At 39.8% G+C, this 21292-nt stretch overlaps 1 protein-coding gene across 6 annotated transcripts in view; it reads right to left on the bottom strand.

Annotated features, from left to right (window-relative positions):
* The window catches only part of LOC126752527 (disintegrin and metalloproteinase domain-containing protein 10), a 364893-nt gene that overhangs the window by 291167 nt on the left and 52434 nt on the right, over nucleotides 1-21292 (bottom strand). For all 6 annotated transcript variants that reach the window (XM_050463404.1, XM_050463405.1, XM_050463406.1 and 3 more), the window contains one exon: nucleotides 10198-10230. In XM_050463404.1, the coding sequence (XP_050319361.1) occupies nucleotides 10198-10230 (33 nt within the window). The remainder of the gene's footprint in view (nucleotides 1-10197; nucleotides 10231-21292) is intronic.

The following is a 21292-nucleotide window of genomic DNA, read 5'->3' as shown; positions in this document are numbered from 1 at the left end:
AACCATTCAGCAGGACTTACTGCTTCAGTCATTCGCATTCAAACTGCAACAAGTAAAGACTGGTCCTTATAGTGGTTTAACTTGTATGTTTCTACAAACAAGAGCAATTTTAATATTAATATTTTGATCGATATTGTATTTTCACGGACCAAAATGAATAGAAGTCCCAACACAACTTTGGCTGAAGCAAAATTTTTGGACAAAAAAAATATGTGAAACTGTCTTCAAAAGTAGTTTTGACTACGTAGTCTTGCATTTTTGAGAGTATCGCGATGGTTGTGGTTTAGGACGCGAACTCGGGAAGAACGGACATGATTTTAGTTCCACGTGGAGTTGCATTTCAACTAAACACCGGACCCAAAGTACGGCAGATTTTTTATAAGGGCTTCGAACCTTACCAAGTTGGTTATTGATACTGATCAACGCATTGATTTCAAGCGATGTGCTATTGTGCGCCGTAGGGTAAGGCTGTTGTCAGCAGGTACCTCCATTAAACCCACGAAATGTTGTCTTGCTAGTGCTTTATATTTCCAACTGATGGTGTTGAGGTGATGAGCATGTTGCCAAATACTGCATAATCACAAGACTCCCGAAGCCGAAAGTCCGAAATTCGGTCTGTGGACGTCAGTTTGTCATTTATCCAAAAACCTCAATATTTCGGGAATGAGTCCGAAATTCAGTCTGTGGACGTCAGTTTGTCATTTATCCAAAAACCTCAATATTTCGGGAATGAGTCGGATGATTTCAAGTCATTACTGCGAAGTAAGATTCTCACAATTTTTTGTAAGATTGACAAGCCAGTGGCTAAACCACGCGGTCCCGCATGGTATATCGTATAGTGCAAGCCTACAAAAGTATGTGCAACACTATCAGAGGACTTTGGCTCAATAACTTTACATTTCGTACATCTTACTGATGCGAAATATAGGAAAACAAAGAGATTACGACAATGTGCTTCAAAACCACTTCAAAATTTTGTACCTTAGAGATCAACAGACTTCTCTATGATAGCCGAGAAGCCTTCTAATTCCCTAATAGAGACAGTTTGTCCCGCATTTGAAAATATTAGATTATGGTTGATGAAAATTGAGATGACCAAGTAGAGTCATGTACTAAAAGGAACGTAAGCTGTCATGTGAGTGACTCTACTGGTTCGATGGGTCTCTGTTATGACAAATTCGATGAACGCATTTTTTAACCTGTCGCCATTGTCAAACGGCCACATCGCCGATACTATGTTACTGGATCCTACATTAATTTGAGTCATGCCTTGAAAATCCGATGTTTCGTTAATTACTCATTAAAGATTTGGGCTTTTATGGTAAATACCGAACCAGCTATTTGCGAAATAGAGCCAAACACTACAACGAAGTTATTAAAAAACCGGTTGACGCCATTACTGCGAGACCAACCCTAGCTGCCAGATCATGGAGATTGGTATATCTAGTGTTACGAACAAACTTACAACACATCGCATGAAATATATGTAAGACTTTATTGGAATTTCAAAACGAAGCGACCTGGTGAACCACCCAGTAAGAAGTGGTCTTATCAGAGACCAGACAGACAGACAGGCATTGCAACTAAAGTTGATGCCACAAGCATTTCTGAATACAGCCGACTGCACCCGTCGTCCACACGAATTAACGGTACGTTTGCAATATGCGTGCATCACTGGTATCGAGAAGAAAACAAAGAAAAATATTGTATATACAATAACATGGCAGCACATCCGGTAAAGACAACGGATATGAATATGCCTTGAAGCCATCAGACAGCGCAAATGAGCGTATAGTTATTGAGATGAAAATTGCAAAATGAACAGCGCAACACGAAGCCGGCAACAATAACATGACAAAGAACAAAGCAAAACAAAAAATGAGAGACAAAAACAAACAACGAAAAAAACTAGAAATACAAAGTCGGATATGATTGGACAACGCAACGCTATGAAACAAAAGCGTAAAAAGTTTACAACAAGAACAACAATAACAGTGTAATGTGTGTATAAAAGTATCGACTCGGTTATACAGCAAAGACTTTTTACAAACTCCTATGTAGTGGTAGCTGTAAAATGTTACGTATACGCCGTGTCGCACAAACAGTAAATGCCAGCCGCAAAACAACAAAAAATTACAGTTGTATAAAAACTCATTCAAATGGCAGTTATTGCGCAGTTTTTGTGTTCCCTCTTTTATGCTGGAAAAAAGAATTTACTGCGTTTCATTTGCGGCCGAAGTCGTTCGGCGTTGATGGGCCCGCGTCGTGATGTGGGACATGTACTCAAATGGTAATTATTACTGTACTTTTATGTGTGTTGCAAGTGCACGCTTTAAAATTGCAATAATTTCTTTTAAAGTAATAGTAATCATTCAAATTACTCGGAACTTAAACACATTTTTTATATTTCACATTCCTTTAGGTTGTCAAATATCTCCCTTCCGCCTTTTTGTCTTTTAAATTTCGCTGCTATGTATAAAGCGCTACCGAGCTCGTTTCTGGCAATACTAGAAATCTTTGAAAGGCCTTGACATAACCTACAAACCCGCGCTATGCATGATTAGTTTGGATATTGCGTTCCACAGTTATAGACTTGTAAACATGGAGTTCACTAACGCCGAAATTCGCGCTATTTTAAAGTTGTCCTTCGTTAAAGGAAAATCCGCTAGAGAAACGTTCCGTGATTAATGGTGTTTTCAGGTATGGTACTCTATCACTTCGAACTGCGGAGGAATGATTTAGACGATTCAGAGCGGGTGAAAACGACACCATGGACAAGCTAGCCTACGGAAGACCTGTGACGATGAATACCGATCAAATCATGGAAAACATCGAGTTATACCGGCATGTGGCATCTCGTGACATCGCCAAGAAGATGGGAGTTAGTCATCAAACCATTTTATACCATCTCCAGGCTGGATATACGAAAAAGCTTAACGTTTGTGTGCCGCATGATTTGACACAAAAAAACCTTCTGGACCGAATCAACGCCTGCGATATGCTGCTGAAACAGAACGAACTCGACCCGTTTTTGAAGCGGATGGTGACTGACGACGAAAAATGGATAACATACGGACTATATCAAGCGAAAACGGCACTAGTCGTAAGCCGGTGAATCGCCCCAAACAGTGGCCAAGCCGGGAAGCCCCACTGACTGTCAGGAAGGTTTTGCTGTGTGTTTGGTGGGATTGGAAGGGAATCATCCACTATGAGCTGCCCCCATATGGCCAGACGCTTAATTCTACCATCTACTGCGAACAATTGGACCGCTTGAAGCAGCCGATTGACCATAAGCGTCCAGAATTGGCCAACAGGAAGGGTGTAGTGTTCCACCAGGACAACGCCAGACCACACACTTCGTTGATGACTCGTCAGAAGCTACGGAAGCTCGGATGGGAGGTTTTATCGCATCCACCATATAGCACAGGTATAGCGCCAAATGATTACCACCTGTTTCTGTCCATAGCGAACGCATTTGTTGGTGTAAAGTTGAACTCAAACGAGGCTTGTGAAAAGTGGCTGACCGAGTTCTTCGCAAATAAGGAGGGGGGCTTCAATAAGGGGCGTATTATGAAGTGAAACAGATTATCGAACGAAACGGTGCATACTTGGACTAAATCCGATCACTATAACACTTTTTATAAAGCATTGAATAAAGAGCAATAAAGTGGAAGAGAGATACCTAATACATTAGTTTGCTAAACAAAAAAACTTGGCAATAATTGCCATTACGCCTGATAACATTATTGACTGATCACTCAAAGTGCATATTACAGGTCAAAGAAATGCTGGCAAAACCCGATGCGAACTCTTAAACAACGCTTATGCGGAACCCCTATAATTTTGGGTTCTGCTCAAGATACCTCAGTTCGACAGTGTTTGTCCACTAATAGGAGAAGGTGAAGATTATCTTCGAGCTAGTGAGTTGTTTTATAAATATATCGAAAATTTTATAAATACATATTTATACTTTCCATTGAAGGTAGTTCATTGAAACCCATTCTTTCAAGCCGGATGGCTGTTAAGGATAGTTCGTATAAACTCTTGGTAAAATTGGTATTACACATCAGTAAAAGAGATGACTTTGGGCGACTGATTGATATCTTAAATTCTATAACTGTCAGTTAAGCCACTTTTAAGGCTTTGGAGACTATGAATTTATCCGATCGTGCAATTTATGACTTACTTTGAGATTATAACCTCTAAAACTACGACGATCAAAAATATATAAAAAAAATGTGTATCTGATGATATTATAAAGATATATTTCATATATACATTTATTGGTCTAAGTATGGTTAACTTGGTAGAATGATTTCATAGAGTTCAACAATATTTCACGACTCACTGGTCCGAATCTGGATAAATTCTTAGGATGTTGTGTATGATACCGAAGCAAATACAACAATTAACATCTTCAAGCCAAATCAATATTAACACTAATTTATAGCGCAACTGTAAGATGCAAGAGAGAGAAGACTACAGAGTAGAGAGAGCAAAAGAGAAAACAAACATCGATAAAGAAGGGGAAGATGAGAAAATATAAATAGTGGGAGAAAGAGAGGGCTAGAAAAGAAATAGGAGAGAAGACATCGACATATAATATATTCACTGAGGGGTTAGAGATACCGAAAGGAAACAGAGAGAAATGGTAGTAGGATATCACAGGAAAGCCCATAACAATTAAATAATATTTATTTGGGAGAAGTATTAAAATAAATTATTTTACCATCTTTCGATTAAACAGAGCTCTGAAGAATCCTAGTAGTAGGTCCTTGTGGCATTTACTGCAGTGGCCATATAAAGGAGCGCACGTTTGGTATGGGATTCTTGGTGGGAGAGAGACTCCGTCGCCGAGTACTATCATTCACTCCGGTGAATGAACGTCTAGCCACAATTCGCATCAAAGCGAGGTTCTTCAACGTATCGCTGATTTGGCCCACGCCGCGACGGAAGAGAAGGACGATATGACCAAAGATGCCTTCTATGAGCGCTTGGAGCACACCTATGAGCTCTGCCCCCGCCACGATGTCAAAATCGTTCTTGGCGACTTTAACGCCAGGGAAGGCTAACAAGGCATTTTTGGCACGACGGTCGGTAAATTCAGCCTCCACGAGGAAACATCCCCAAATGGGTTGAGGCTGACCGACTTCACCGGGGCCCGAAATATGGTTATCTGTAGTACTAGATTCCAGCACATGAAAATTCATCCGGCCACCTGGCTGTCTCCGGATCGAAAAACCACCAACCACATCGATCATGTTGTGATAGATGGTGGTCCAGTATTTTAGATGTGCGTGCACTCCGAGGTCTTAACATCGACTCGAACCACTATCTTGTTGCAGCCAAGATTCGCACCCGCCTTTGTGCAGCAAAAGAACGCACGCCAACAAACACAAGGAAGGTTCGACGTCGAGAAGCTGCAATCACAACAGACAGCCGAACGATTTTCTACTCGGCTTGCACTCCTGCTCTCTGAGAGCACGCGTCAACAACTCGGTATAAGGGAACTGTGGGACGGCATTTCAAGCTCCTTACGTACATCTGCAACCGAAACAATTGGTTTTCGGAAAATGCAAAAGAACAGGTGGTACGACGAGGTGTGCCGTGTTGCAGCGGAGAGAAAACATATTGCCTACCTCGCAACGTTACTATCGACTACAACACGTGCGGGATGGGATAGACAGCGAGAGTTGAAGAGGGAAGCGAGACGCATTTGCAGACAGAAAAAGACAGAGGCCGAAATGCGTCGGTTTGTAGAGCTTGATAAGCTGGCCGACAGGGGTAATGCTCGAAAATTCTACGAAAAGATGCGGAGGCTAACTGAAGGTTTCAAGACCGGAGCATACTCTTGTAGAACCTCCAAAGGCGATCTAGTCACCGATGCCCAGAGCATACTTAAATTATGGAGGGAAGACTTCTCCAGCCTGCTGAATGGCAGTGAACGCACAATGCCAGGAGAAGGCGAACCCGATTCCCCAATCGATGACGATGGAGCAGACGTTCCATTGCCTGTCCATGAAGAAGTTCTAATAGCAATTATCCGTCTGAAGAGCAACAAAGCGGCGGGGCCGATGGATTGCCGGCCGAGCTATTTATTCAAACACGGAGGCGAAGAACTGATAAGGAGCATGCATCAGCTTCTTTGTAAAATATGGTAGGACGAAAGCGTGCCCAACGATTGGAATTTAAGTGTGCTCTGCCCAATCCATAAAAAGGGAGACCCCAGAATCTGCGCCAACTACCGTGGGATAAGCCTCCTCAACATCGCATCGAGCGATAACCTTATCAGTGTGACTTTAGACCTGGAAAATCAACAACCGACCAGATATTCACCATGCGCCAAATTTTAGAAAAGATCCGTGAAAGGAGAATCGACACACACCACCTCTTCGTCGATTTCGAGCTGCAGAACTTAATCGAACAGGTACAATCTTTTATAAGAGCATCGTGGCGTATGACGATGATATTGATATCATCGGCCTCAACACCCGCGCCGTTAGTTCTGCTTTCTCCAGACTGAACAAGGAAGCAAAGCAAATGGGTCTGGCAGTGAACAAGGACAAGACGAAATAAGTATCTCCTGTCATCATACAAACAGTTGTCGCACTCACGACTTGGCACTCACTGTTGACAGTCATAACTTTGAAGTCGTAAATTATTTCGACTATCTAGGAACCAGCATTAACACCAACAACAATGTCAGCCTGGAAATGCAACGCAGGATAACTCTTGCCAAGAGGTGCTACTTCGGACTGAGTAGGCAATTGAGAAGTAAAGTCATCTCTCGACGAACAAAAACCAAACTCTATAAGTCACTCATAATTTCCGTCCTGCTATATGGTGCAGAGGCTTGGACGATGACAACTACTGATGAGTTGACGTTGCGAGTTTTCAAGAGAAAAGTTCTGCGAAAGATTTACTGTCCTCGGCGCTTGGCCACAGCGAATATTGCATTCGATGGAACGATGACCTGTATGATGACATTGACATAGTTCAGCGAATTAAAAGACAGCGGCTACGCTGGCTAGGTCATGTTGTCCGAATGGGCAAAAACACTCCAGCTTTGAAAGTATTCGACGCCGCACCCGCCGGGGGAAGCCAATTAAGAAGAAGAAGATTGAAGTAGAGGTACTTTTTTTAAAAGCCTTTCCTTGACAGATCGCGCCTGAGTCGTGTGAAGCAGTCATGTTATTTTGTTCAGTATTGTCCGGCATTTCATCATGAACCGCCTGAACAACGTTTACGGATCGTTCACCTTTATTACGAAACTTCACGTTCTGCAAAGAATGTGTTTTGTGCGCTTCTCTGAATTTATGCTCACATAGTCGGCCTACTGGATGTATTCTTCGCAACACCATCACCCATCTTGAGACTCAGTATTCATTATTGGATAATATTCCAGCCCGCAGTGAAGAAAATATAGCAGCCATAGCTGAGAGTGCACACGAAGACGTCGGCGTCGTTCGCAGCAACTCGACTTGTGCCAGAACTGAAGCTGCTCTATGGTATTTTGTAAAATTCCAAAAGATCCGACGTTCAGAGATGAGGTCCATTTCTGGCTAAACACATATGTAAACAAGCAAAAAAAAACCTAGCATGGCGTATCGCGTTATGATAACCGGCTATATGATGTCTGAAATTGAAGCTCGTGATCTCGGCGACATTTAGTTTCAACAAGACGGCGCCACTTCCCATACATGGCATAAATCAATAGATTTATTGCGAGAACACTTCGGTGAGCAGATAATTTTACGTTTTGGGCCGGTCGATTGACCACCAAGATCGTGTGATATCACACCACTAAATATTTTCCTGCTGGGATATGTAAAGTCGTGTGTTATTCAGCTGTTACCACTCGAAATGCTCGAACGAGTCATCGCAAATTGGACTCTTCGGATGGACCATCTGAGACGTAGCCGCGACCAATATTTGAAAGAGAGAATCTTCCAAAAATAAATTCCAAGAAATGTTCTTTCGATTGATAATAAACATTCCTCATTAAGTTTGAAATTTCTGTGTTTTTTTCTTTAAAAAAGTAGGGAACCTTGAAATGACCTTGCAGTGACGAAAATTCTATTTAAAATATTACAAATGAAATGGAGCTTTACGTATTGTGGTCGAATAGAACATTTGGGTAGCGCAGAGCTTGTGAATTTATTTTAAATCACACAAAAATCTTTCGTGCCCATTTCAGTTACACAAGCATCTCATGTGGCCATGAACTTTCCGCCAAAGCCACAAGCAGAATTTTGCTAAACCCTAACTTTATTGCTATTTGTTTACAAATTGAGCAATGAGAAATCGATTTGCAAGACTAACTTCCGGTGATCTCTTTTGTGCTGTCATTGTTTTTTTTTTTTTTTAAATGAGTAGACAACTCGGCGCAGCCAGCAGACGTCTGCCGACGGCACGAGTAACCAACATGTCAACGGCCAAACGAAGCACAATAAAAACACAGTTATTTTGTTATAACAACCATAACGAAGCCGGAAGATGGAACGGTAGTGTGGCAATATAAAAAAGGTCAGAGAAGGTGGACGCTAAGGCAAACAGCAATGGGCATGTGAATGAGAGCAGACGACACATAGCAAAAGCCGCGCTGTAGATTTAACTTGGGCTGTAGATATTGGAAATTCATAAGCTCAAACTGAAAGCCAGAATTTGTGGCAAGCAAATATGAAGTATTGAGAAACCGGCACGCAGACGAAAGTTAACGCAATCGTACCACGGCTCACACATTGCGGCCCACCAATGGCACTGGAAAAATACCCGCTGGCCATTCTTAAGTATCCCAACTGGCGTGTACAGCAAATAGTGAAGCTTTACCTTGTAAAGATGTGTTGCGCAAAACACACAACATCAACCGCAGTGCAAATGCAAGTGGCACAAGTGAAAGAGCGCGACGCGGCGGCCCAAAGTGGCAATGCAATGGATATGCAGCACGCAGCCGTGCCAACATGCTGTACGAACGGTAGAGCGGAAAGGCAAGAGATGCAATAAAAGTGCGCCAGGAGACCGCCAAGCCACTGAGGTAAGGACATAGCGGCAAACGAGGCGGCGCAGTTACGGTAGCTGTATGCATGTCACGCGACAGCCAGAGGCGGCCCAACATACTTAGATACATATATCCACAGCGCGCGGTGAGGAGACAAGGTGTAGCGTGCTTATTATAAATTGCACTGGTTTTTACGGGCGCGCGCGCACTCTTACATATTTTCCGGGTTTGGCGATGACGTGACGGGTTCGCGACGGCAACGGCGGCGGCGAACGAAAACGAAGAAAACAGAAAACTTGCTGTGAACGAGTAAATAGTAAAAGTTTTTCCAACGCTAACTGAACTGGCACGCCAGCAGGCAAAACTGGAATGGCGGCAAATAAATGCGCACGAGAGTGCATAGAAATGAAAAACTGAACGAGCTGAGAAAATGCGAAAATGTGAAGAGGCGAAAATGGGTAATATGTTCAGAAAAAAGGCCACCCAGCTGATGTGCAGCGCCTGAGCGACGGAGTGGGTAAAGTGCTGGAGAAATAGTTTGCCATTTTGGGCGTTGAGGCGGTGAGTGGAGAGCGACGGCCAGCCACCCAGCCGGCTGAAGTAGTGCACGCCGCGCTGTTGACGTTGAAAAGGTCTTTATCCTTTTGCCAATTGTGCATTTGTATGCGACGCTGCGCTCGAAAATCGCCCGCACACATATACATACATACATATGTACATACGTAGGTTTGTGGCAACCTCAACGGGTGCGTCTGTCTGAGTGCCTGCATTTAGATTTTAATATTATTTTTTCATTTGGCATTTTCTTCCACACCACCACATTAAGTTTCTCATATTTTCTCATTTACTTTTGCTTTTCACATTTTTCCGCAGCGCTATCCAACTATTTTTCATCCCACGAAATTTTCTTTAATTTTCATTTTATTTTCTTTGAACGAGTTGCGGTTGCTGTGGGAGCATGTATGTATGTAGCTCTGGTAGAATTCGCCCGCATTTATTTTGCTCATTCATTGCTGCTGTTTGAATTTATTTCTATTTTTTGTTGTTAGTTTTGCAGTCGATTTTTGTATTTGCGTTTTTGTTGTTGTTTTGTTTTCTTTTTTTTGTTTTTTATATTCTTTCATTGCGCTAAAGCGCTGGGGGCGCACTTCATTCATTCATTCACTCCTCCGTTCATTCATTCATTCGACAAAACTTACCTCTTTCAATTCCGGAAATGTCTTTTGCGTAGCCTGAAATTAAATAAGAAGAAGAAAAAAGAATTAGGTAAATTACTGTTTTAGTTGTGCGCTTCGGGAGTTGGGGTCTCGCGCAGATTTCCGCAACACCTCCCGCAATCATTAATTATAAAAAATACCACTATATTATCTAATAGAGAAATGCGCGAAATCGCGCGGGTTGAGGCGGAAATTACTCTTAAATTAATTAAATCTGTGTGGGTAAAGTTTGCAATACACTTGAAATGAATTATGACCCGCCAAGCGCTGGCGCGGACTTAAATAAACTTTTGCAGAGTTGATTTGACTGTACATCTTCCATACATATACTCAAATATATCTAGTATGAGCGCTTGCAGAGAGTTCATTTAACTATGCGGCGCTTTAAACACTTGGTGTACTTAAAGTTAGACAGTCTACAGAAGCACTTCTAATTGACAAGGAGTATTAGCGTTGTCTTCTAACATGTTTGGCTGCCAAGTCTGATAATTTAAAAAGTATTATAAAAGGTATTTTGAAGATTAAGTATTAACTAGCATTAAAATAAGGACATAAAAGGAAGAAAAATGAAAGCAACACATTTAGGTAAGTTCCATAAACGGAAAAAAATTGATGCGATATCATTTTTACAAACCGCATGATTTCATTGATTTCGATTTTTTTATTTCATATGAACACAGCTGCTGTAAGCAAATGACATTTGTTCTAAACTGATTTGTAAATATTTTATTTTCGCAAACTTTAATTTTCTCGAATAAACGTGAGTGCTGAGTGAGAGTATTCCAAAATAATGAGTTCATGTTACAAAGGAACAGAAGTACACTTTTAAGGCATAATTCAAATTCTCTCTCGAATCAAAGAGTTTCGTATGATGTCCTTCTTGGTATACAAGGTGCGTTCCAAAGTAAATAGGATTTGACTGTAGCGCCTCCTGGTGGCGCCATCTATATGACGACTGGTGCGTTAGAATCTGCTATCTTTATCGATTGTCCAGTGAGAATTTCATGTTTCATAGATTGGAAGTGAAGTTATCGCGTGTTAAGTGTCAGTATGTTTGTGTTATCGGTGCGAAAATGAGCTTCAAACAAAGAGCCAATATTAAATTTTGTTTTAAAATTGGTAAAACTTTTACCGAAACGTTTCAATTGATGAAACAAGCTTATGGCGATGATTGCCTATCCCATAGCAGAGTGCACGAGTGGTTTCAACGTTTTCAAAATGGTCGTGAGGACATACTATACATATATGACGATCAACATGTGGGCCAATCAAAATCCGTGATCACCGGAAACTCCATCGAAACTGTGCGTGAATTCATCAAAAATCAGCCGAAATCATCATTGAAATTAATGGAAATGGAATTGAACATCTCCAAAACATCGATTTATCGCATTTTGACCGAAAATTTGGGCTTACGAAAGGTGTGTGCACGGTTTGTTCCGCACAAATTGGCTGACGACCAAAAATTGCTCAGAATCCAACATTCAAAGTACGATTATTTGACCAAAAATCACATTTTAACCATAAACAACTCCCCAAAGTCACCTGATATGGCACCGTGCGATTTCTTACTTTTCGGAAAAATGCATTTGCCCATGAAAGGAAAGCGTTATGCAGACGTAGAGGCCATTCAAAAGGCTTGTACGGCATACTGGCGGCCATACCGGCCAACGAGCTAAAACACTCGTTCGACATGCTTTTGGACCGTGCAAAAAGCTGTATTGAAGCAGAAGGAGACTATTTTGAATAAAATATATTGATTTTTGCGAAAAAACCATGAGTTCTGGGTTTTTTTTAAGTCCTGTTTACTTTGGAACGCACCTTGTATAGAAGTTTCGAAGAATGCATAGATTTTTCTTAAAAGTGTGATATCATTTCTTAAAAAAAACTCAGTAATTGTTAAGAAAATTCAATGTGAAGTAACAACCGATAGAATGAAGTTCTGCATATGACATCTTTCAAATGGCCTTCACGACCGTGACCGTATATCATAAATAGCACGTTAGGTATTGACTTATAATCCTTGAAGAGAATCTGCTTCATTGCTAAAGAACAACGACTTCAAATAACCCCTTAAAAAATATTTAAACCATAACCCTGCCCGAAATCATATCATCCCTATTGGACAACCCGGTATATTTGTCAAGTGGCTTCATCCTTATTTTAGCAGAATTTAGTCAGTGGAAGAAAATTAAACAGATGTTTCCACCACACCTTCCTCAGCTTTACCAATTTACGGCCTAAAAAACCGTAAACCTCATCTTCGATAGGGCAGTGTCCAGTTATATTTATCATAGCGGTGATATGAACCATTGTAAGTGCAAGTAATTCAAAAACAGCAAGGAAAAAATTCTCAATGCTGGTTGTTGGTAACTAACATTTACAGTCCACAGAACTAATACTAGAGTGCAAAACACCAGCGGAGCACAGACCCAGCCTGATGAAATTGGGCTAATGGTGATCTTTCTCACCTCGTCAGCTTTACCGTTTCCAGCGATTTCACTATGACCAGAAACATTATGATAACGAAGTAACTTAAGGCTATCAGACACTCCTTGACTAATCTTGAACCACATGGACCAAAGTAAAAGTCAAAGCAATTATCTCACAGGAAAACTACTTTGTGGTTTAGAGTTAAATTAAATATTTTCAAACTATCTTTTTAGTTTTTAGTCTATGGACGAGACATAGACTTATCCTTTGAAGCTCTAGATCGCATGTAAATCCATTATCAAAATGAAAGGAATGGTTTTCATATTATGCCTCTATTTTCGGTGCGAGCATTGATAAGACTGACATACAACAGTCGTTGTGTTTTTACGTGAGTACCTGCCGACGACGGCCTTACCCCGCGATACTTAAAAGCACATACATAGATCAAAATAATGCGTGGATCAGCGCCCCTAATAATATATGATTTTTGCAAGTATTATTTGGTTCCAATTGGTCAGGTGAAAAGAACACCTTTAGCACCTTGGTCGGGTTCGAGGCCAACCTTAAACCTCTGCCGTGCTGTAGGTGCGGCAACCGGTCGCAGTGCGGCTCCACAATGAACTGAATTTCAAATTCTACCTGCCTTTAGATGTAAACCACAGCCACTACGAATCTCCAGAAAGGGCCAAACCCATTGAGCAGATTGGAGCGAACTCCAAGGGCTAACTGCTAACTTATTTAAGTCTCCGGTCAGATCTAATAGCTTTTGCTACTACCTCAATGACTGGTGACATTTGTCGCTTGAACTTTAAATGTCTTTTCATTAGAAGAAATCGCTTTCAAAGTCAATAATATCAGTTCAAGCTGAGTATTATATCACTATTCTGACAAGACTAAGCTGAAATTTTGAGGCAAGCCAAGTAACAGACATAGTGCATATTGGAGTTTAGTCGCCTCATTGAAGCTAATATACCCTTCACAGGTGCATATCTTTTAGTAACTATGTATATGTTTAGTTTGTGTGGAAGCTATATGCCATAGTAATCCGATCTGAACAATTTTTTCGGAGATTATGTTATAACCTTAAGCAGTAATCCATGTCAAATTTTGTGAATATATCACGTCAAATATAAAAGTTTTCCATACAATTTGGATCGTTCGGTTTGTATGACAGCTTTATGCTATAGTGAGCCGATCTGAACAATTTCTTCGGAGATTACATTGTTGCCTTAGAAAATAATCTATATCAAATTCCGTGAATAAATCTTGTCAAATGCAAAACTTTTCAATACCACCACCAGATTCCGATCATTCAGTTTGTATGGCAGCTATATGTTATAGTGGTCCGATATCGGCAGTTCTGACAAATGACCAGCTTCTTAAAGAGAAAATGACGTTTGCAAAATTTCAAAACGATATCTTAAAAACTGAGGGACTAGTTCGTATATATGTATACAGACGGACAGACAGGCTAAATCGACTCAGCTCAACATACTGATTTATACGAGTATACATATATACTTTATCCGACGCTTCCTTCTGAGTGTAACAAACTTCGTGACAAACTTAATATACCCTGTTCAGGGTATAAAGATAATATTGTGTAAATAAATATATGTACATATGAATATGGTCTAGAAAAAAGTTCGCTTGGAAAACCAAGTAAGTGCTAGCAACGAATATTAGGTCAGACTAAGTGAAGTGAGTGGAGCAGGGTGACTTCTCCAAATGTATTCCTTTATCTAAGAGTATTGTTCTCTTTCGGCTACCTCCCTTCTAGTTTTTCGATATTTTACTAGTTATAGCTTCAATTCAGGTGATAATTATCAAGTTGCAAGCTGTAGAATATGAGCCACACGCACATGTTTTCTTACTACAACTGGTATTCTCAGGAACCGCTACAGACAGACAGCCAGCCCACCTGATAAACTGTGAAAGCAAATAGCTCAGTGGAAATTTTCATACCTGTTTCGTTTTCTAGCTGCTCAGAGCAGAAGCAAGCAAATCAGGCGTATCAACAGCAGCGATAAGTGTGCAAAAACTAAGCATGTTGCGGAAAAAGCAGTGAAAACGCAAAATCAAAGGAGACAAAGCCAACTCCAACTGGTCGACGGTGCTGCAATTCATGCGCCTGGCTTACACCATAATTGTTTTGCTTTGCTTTGACTACCACGTCTCACTGATATTCTTGTTTTTCCCACTTTGTTTTTGTTGTTGTTGCGCTGTGGTTGTTATTCGAGCAACTCGCTATCTATTACAACTTTTTCCTTTCATACTGTCCACCTGCCTGCCAGTCAGTCAGTCAGCCAATTGCCTACTGCCAGCGCCACTACCCCCTCTGCGCCGTCTCTTTCCCCCCATATGCTCAGCGCTGCCAACGTTTAAAGTCTGCCGCGCATTTATGCATTCACTGACGTTTTCAATTCGTTTGATTTTCATGCTTCAATCCATCCCTCGAAGTGTTTTGCACTCCACAAGCTATTTGTTTGCCTTAACGGCGCGGCTTGCAGCACATAAACAGTTGCTAAATTAATTTTTCCACTTCCGTTTTGCATATATGCAACGTGCAACGGCATTGTGGCAGGTTGCAGGTGGGGTTGATACACACACATACATGTACATATGTATGTATGTAGGTGATTGCATATGCATAAGTTGCTTGCCTCCCCGGCAGTCGCGCTTGGCCGCACATACATACATAGATATGTATGTACACTATACACACATACACTCTTACACACACACATACGCGAGTATTTACTTGCAAAACAAAACGCCTGTGTAATCATATGTAAATAGGAAAATCCATTTATTTGTAACGAGCAAAAAACTTGCGCAAAACGTTTGCAGCTGCCACATCTAACGGCACATCGGAGCGCCCTAAACACATTTGCATACATTCATTTTTCATTAAACGATCTGCCAAACGTACAAATTACTATTCAAATGACTTTGAAGTGATTTTCCGGTATCACATTAGCTTTCTTATATTGCTTTTCTTGTTGTTTTCGTCTTCATGTCGCTTTGCTTCGCTGCGCTAAATGCCTGACACTCTGCTCTATGGGTGATTCAATGCAATTTGCGCTCATTAAATCTAAAAGTGTCTGCTGTCTAAGCAAATTTGATAAGCTTCGCGACGAGACAACACGTTCGGGCGTGAGAGACGTTGAAACGTGACTTATTTGTTGGTTTTGTATTTTGAAACGTTACTAAAATCTGCTTGCTTTTATTTATTTATTTATGTATGTTAGCTTTATTACAATTAATGAGTAATAATAATAATTATATATGTATGTATCTGTGCTTAAGTATTTAAGTATGTATATAAGTAGGTAGTATGTACATACAGAAGTATGTGAATTTCACAGAACTTGTCAGACTGGTTCCCCATTACTTCTCTTATCTGTGAATTGCGCATAACCACATATTGAGATTCTGATAAGAAGCTTATACCGAAGTGTCATCGTTTAATAAGAAGTTAATCATTTCATAGGAATTTCTAAGCACATATGTACATACATACATATGTATACATTGTGACAAAAAATTAACCGGAAATTTTAAATAAAACGCAAAATATTTAATTATTTATCAAAATTTATTTCGTCAAAGTAATCCCCACAGCGGCTACGCTGACTAGGTCATGTCGTACGTATGTATGGACGAAAACACTACAGGAAGAGGAAGACTTCCCCTCCGTTGGAACGACCAGGTGGAGAAGGACCTGGCTTCGCTTGGTATCTCCAATTGGTGCCACGTTGCGAAAAGAAGAAACGATTGGCGCGATGTTGTTAACTCGGCTATAATCGCGTATGCGGTGTCTACCCCAGTAAAGAAGTAAAATCCTCACCAGATGTAATAAGCTTATGCCAACGATTTTTCGAAATGCTTTTCATAAGCCATTTTTGGGTTGGCCTCAGCTTTCTCAGTGAATTTCGTTTCATCTCTTCGATCGACTGAAAACGGGTTCCATGGAGCGACAATTTCAGCTTGGGTATAAAAATCGGTAGGAGCCAAAATGGGAGTGCCACAAAATCCCCAAAAAAAAAATCCCCAAACACATAATCCCCAAAATCAAAATCCCCAAAATTAAAGTCCCCTAACACGAAATCCCCACCTTTTTGTTGAGGTAGTGTCACAAAATCCCCATTTTTTTATTTTTATTAAATATTATTAGAGATCATATAAAAGTAGTAAAACCGCTCTTTAGTTGAGTTTTAAATCGTAGTTACATATATTTGTACCCATATATGACAATATATAGACATAGACGAGAACGCATGACGGATTTAGAGGAAAAAAATAATTATTTCATCAATTTAGCGACTAAAAAGCTAAAAAAATAGTATTTAAAAAAGCGGCCCAGACCCGGATTTGAACCCAAAGCCCTTGCATGACAGCTGTAGACTCTAACCACTGAGCTATTGCTGCATGTAACAAAGGTTGACAAAATTAACAATATATGCATGGAACAAGAAAACTTTGGTTTTCAGCAGCATTGTTATCGAGAAGAAAACAAAAGAATATAGAAAATCAGAGCATAATATAACATTGTCATCCATTAACCAATATACATATGTATGTCTTAAAATTCAAATAGTACCGTTACCTTTTCTACAATTATTTTACCATATGCATTTTTTCATATTATTTATCACATTGCATTTTCTTTAATTTATCACATTGCATTTAATTTAATATTCGTGAAACCATTAAACACAGCGGCTACGCTGGCTAGGTCACGTTTCCGGATGGACGAAAACACTCCAGCTCTGAAAGATTATTCGACGTTTACCCGCCGGGGGAAGCAGAGGAAGAGGAAGACCAAAATTTTATATGATATGTTGGAAGGACCAAGTTTGGTTTACTCAAATCACAAATTTGGAGAAGGACCTGGTTTCGCTTAGAATATCCAATTGGCGCCACGTAGCGAAAAGAAGAAACGGCTGGCGCGCTGTTGTTAACTCGGCTATAATCGCGTAAGCGGTGTCTACGCCAATTAAGAAGAAGAAGAAACCATTAAACATAAAATATCTCGTGAACTTCAACCTTAGATATAATATTGAGTATAGAATTCCCTTTTTCTGTGTGAAATACATTGACATTAGGTTTAAAATCGCGGCGATTTTGATTTTGATTTTGGGGATTATGATTTTGGGGATTTTGATTTTGGGGATTTTGATTTGGGGATTTTGATTTGGGGATTTTGATTTTGGGGATTATGTGGTACACCCAGCCACGAATACGGTATTCATTGCGCCTTTGGCTTTAAATTCGGTCACAATCGACGCTCGATGCAATGGTGCATTATCATCGTGTAAAATGCGTGAATGCGTGATCTCTGTCGCTCCGGAACAAATTCTTGATGCCCCATGCTACGAATATCGAAAAAAAAACAATGAGCTTCACCTTGATTTTTGAGCGGCTTTGGCGTGGTTCTTTGGGTGGGCTCGTTTTTTTCCTTCATTCCGATGATTGTTGACTTTTTTGAATAGATGTTTGTTAAAATCATAAATCCATGTTCAAGCATGTACAAAGAGACCAGACCAGAGAGTAATCAGCTGACACGTTTCTAAGGGAAAAATCCAAATCGTGGGGAATTCTACGGTAGCATATGGTTTTCAAGCACCACATCGTTCACTTTTTTAATCTTTTCATCAGTTGAAGAGGTCGAAGGTCGTACAGAACGCGGCATTTCTTCAACGATCTCTCGATCGTCTTTGTAGTCATTGTACAACTCGTAGGCTTTCCAACATTCTCAAAGATTCCGTCAACAAAATTTTGTTAGAAATACAAAATTTGGGACAAATTCTTTGCTCGATATTTTTATCCACTTTAAAAATCGCAAGGCACTACTGAGGTGTACCGACTTAAGCAGCTGCTGTAAACAACAAAATTCGATTTTTCTAAGGTCATTTTCTTCTCTTTAAGATTCTTACTTTACAAATATATCTTCTCTATCGCTATTAGATACCACAGTTCACGAAGTTAAAAAAAAAACTAGCTAAGTATATCGAATCGTGTTATTAGTTTATATACATATGTATGTTATATTATGGAGTCTGGCACGAGATAAATAGACTTAAGGTAGATGAAATTACTATTTTCGTAGTAATTGTAACAAAAACATTCTACTCCACTTTTACCATGACGAGAACGATTCTACTTGTCGGTAATGTGCATTTCAAAACGGAACGAAACTGTCTAATCTCTATTTCTATGATTCTTGTCCCAGCTTCTCAAATCGTTTAAGTGTAGAATATTAATGTGAAGAACAAAGGTACTTAGGGTGAGCGAACGGGGGCACCCTGAAAGTTTGGGTGTTTACCCTACTGCACTGGATCTTGATGGTAGATGACCTGCCAAAAAACTCGAGAACGGGATTGTCGGATCATAGTATACGCTAGCTAACAACGTTACTCTTATGATAAAAGGAAAACATCTAACTACCGTCTACGAGCTTAGCCAAGGGTACATCTGCGTGGTATATTCGTACAACTGAACAAATATAAGCGATCTTGGAGTCAACCCAAAAATCTGATTTACAACGACGTAAAATTCTAAACGTCCCTCCCCCTCATTTGGAGACTCATACCTTCAACATATTGATAAGGCAACTTATATTTCATAGAAAACTACTATGAAAGCCAAATTTTGAGGAGAGAGCAAGGAAGGCATCGCTTGCTTTATTCTGATGTGGAGAAGTTATAGACAAGAGTTATGTACGTACTCTCATCAAATGTCGACGAAACCGTAGTGAAGCCAATAACCCGATGGAAGAATCTATCGCTAAGAAGATTGAACGTGAACGTCCGTAGAACGGCTCTCATCGGCATCTGTTAAGCATTACTAACTACATATACCCACAATAAAATTCTATACATAGCACCCGTGGATATTGCCGGAAACAGAGACAAATTCTATAAGAAGCAAGGTTTGTAAAGAATTTTTCCTTAAGGATATCTCTGACAAGTCAAGTCAGTGGCTTTCAGACAGAAGTGGCTGCTATTGGATAGCAGTAGGCTCCAACAGCGATACAATACGGGGTAGCTGTGCATTCAAAGTTAGTCTGGGAGTTCCTATCCTTACCAGAATTAGCATCAAGCTACTTCATTATCAGACTCGTTCAACGGACCGGCGATCTAAGCTCTTCAACTGAAATCGCCTGTTAGAATCGATCCCTTAATGTAACCTACTACAAGTATAGTGCAAACTACCTCAGCATACCTTTATCTAAGTAGATCCTTCGACTAGTGTGAACAGATCCAAAACGACTATGATTTCACTTTATTTGTACATATACTTACATACTTAAATACTTAAGAAAATTTGGATCACTTGAGATTGAGACATTTTTGGCACTTAATGTTTCATATTGTTTACACACAACTTAAACTTGAAAGTCCAAATGAAGAAACTTTTTCGTAGCAAAATAGACCAGCTTTTTTAGAGGAATCTCATATTCACTCCTATCGAAATATACACAAGATGAAAACAATTTACGCTTTAAATACTTAAACACACAACTTATGAATAATCAGAAAAGTAATTATAGTTTGCAGCGCACAACAAAAGCGCATTTATCATTATTACAGCTTTTGCAACAAATATCTTGTTAGTTAATTATCACATCAACAATTTCCATAATGTGATATACAAATTTGCACAGCGAACTAAAAGTACCCAGCAAAAGAAAGAGAGAGAGAGAAAGAAAACGCGTACAGCCGCGCGATGAGTAATCAAAGTCAATTAAGAAACTGTGTCGACTAAATTCAACCGGCAATAAGTAAAAGTGAGCCGAGGTGAGAAAACGAAATGGAAAAACATGAAAACAAGTAAGCAAAAAAGTAAAAGTGAAAATCTACAGTAATGCGTTACAAAAGGAGACAAAAACACGTCGGCCAATAATAGTAATGAATTAAATAATGCAACTCACTACGTGAGATTTTCGTGAAATAGTTTAATTTCTTGTTGCTATTGTAGTTGTCCACATTGTTCAATGCCTTATTATGTACAGTTAAGCGTGTTTTAAGAGCTTTGGCAGACTTAACTAAGTGTATCGAGTCAACGGCAGGCGGCTCGTAAGCGCGTGCCACGAAGCCGCACTCTGCACACAATACAACAAGTCAGTGTACTGGCGGGGTATCTACAAACATACATCTGTATATATGTATGTACATATGTATATATAGTATATATAGTAAGTACATACTTATGTATGTATGTATGCAAGGCGGCTTAGGTAACCAACACTTTTTGTAGCACGAAAAATTAGCAACAGACTGAATTATGTAGAAAAAATTAGAAAAAACAAATGTAAATTATAGCAAAAATGTTATGTAACTAGTAAAAATGGGTGGCTAATTGGTAGAGCAAGCTCAATAAGTTTACCACAGGCTAAGCAGCTAATAAAAAAGTTATAAAGCAGTCAAATTATAAATTGAAAAAAATGTTGAGGAGAACGTGAGCAATTTGAACTTAAAAGTACTCTGATCTCAGCCTTTAAGTGTATCTACAAGTATTACGTTGGAAAATATCTCCCTTCCGCTTTTTAGCTATTTATTCAATGCTTTATAAAAAGTGTTACAGTGATCGGATTTAGTTCAAGTATGCGCCGTTTCACTTGATAATCTGTTTCCATCTA

This window comes from Bactrocera neohumeralis, chromosome 3 (assembly GCF_024586455.1).
Source record: "Bactrocera neohumeralis isolate Rockhampton chromosome 3, APGP_CSIRO_Bneo_wtdbg2-racon-allhic-juicebox.fasta_v2, whole genome shotgun sequence".
Classification (NCBI taxonomy): domain Eukaryota; kingdom Metazoa; phylum Arthropoda; class Insecta; order Diptera; family Tephritidae; genus Bactrocera; species Bactrocera neohumeralis.
Note: the sequence above shows the minus strand (reverse complement) of the source record. Positions and strands in the feature narration are given on the sequence as shown.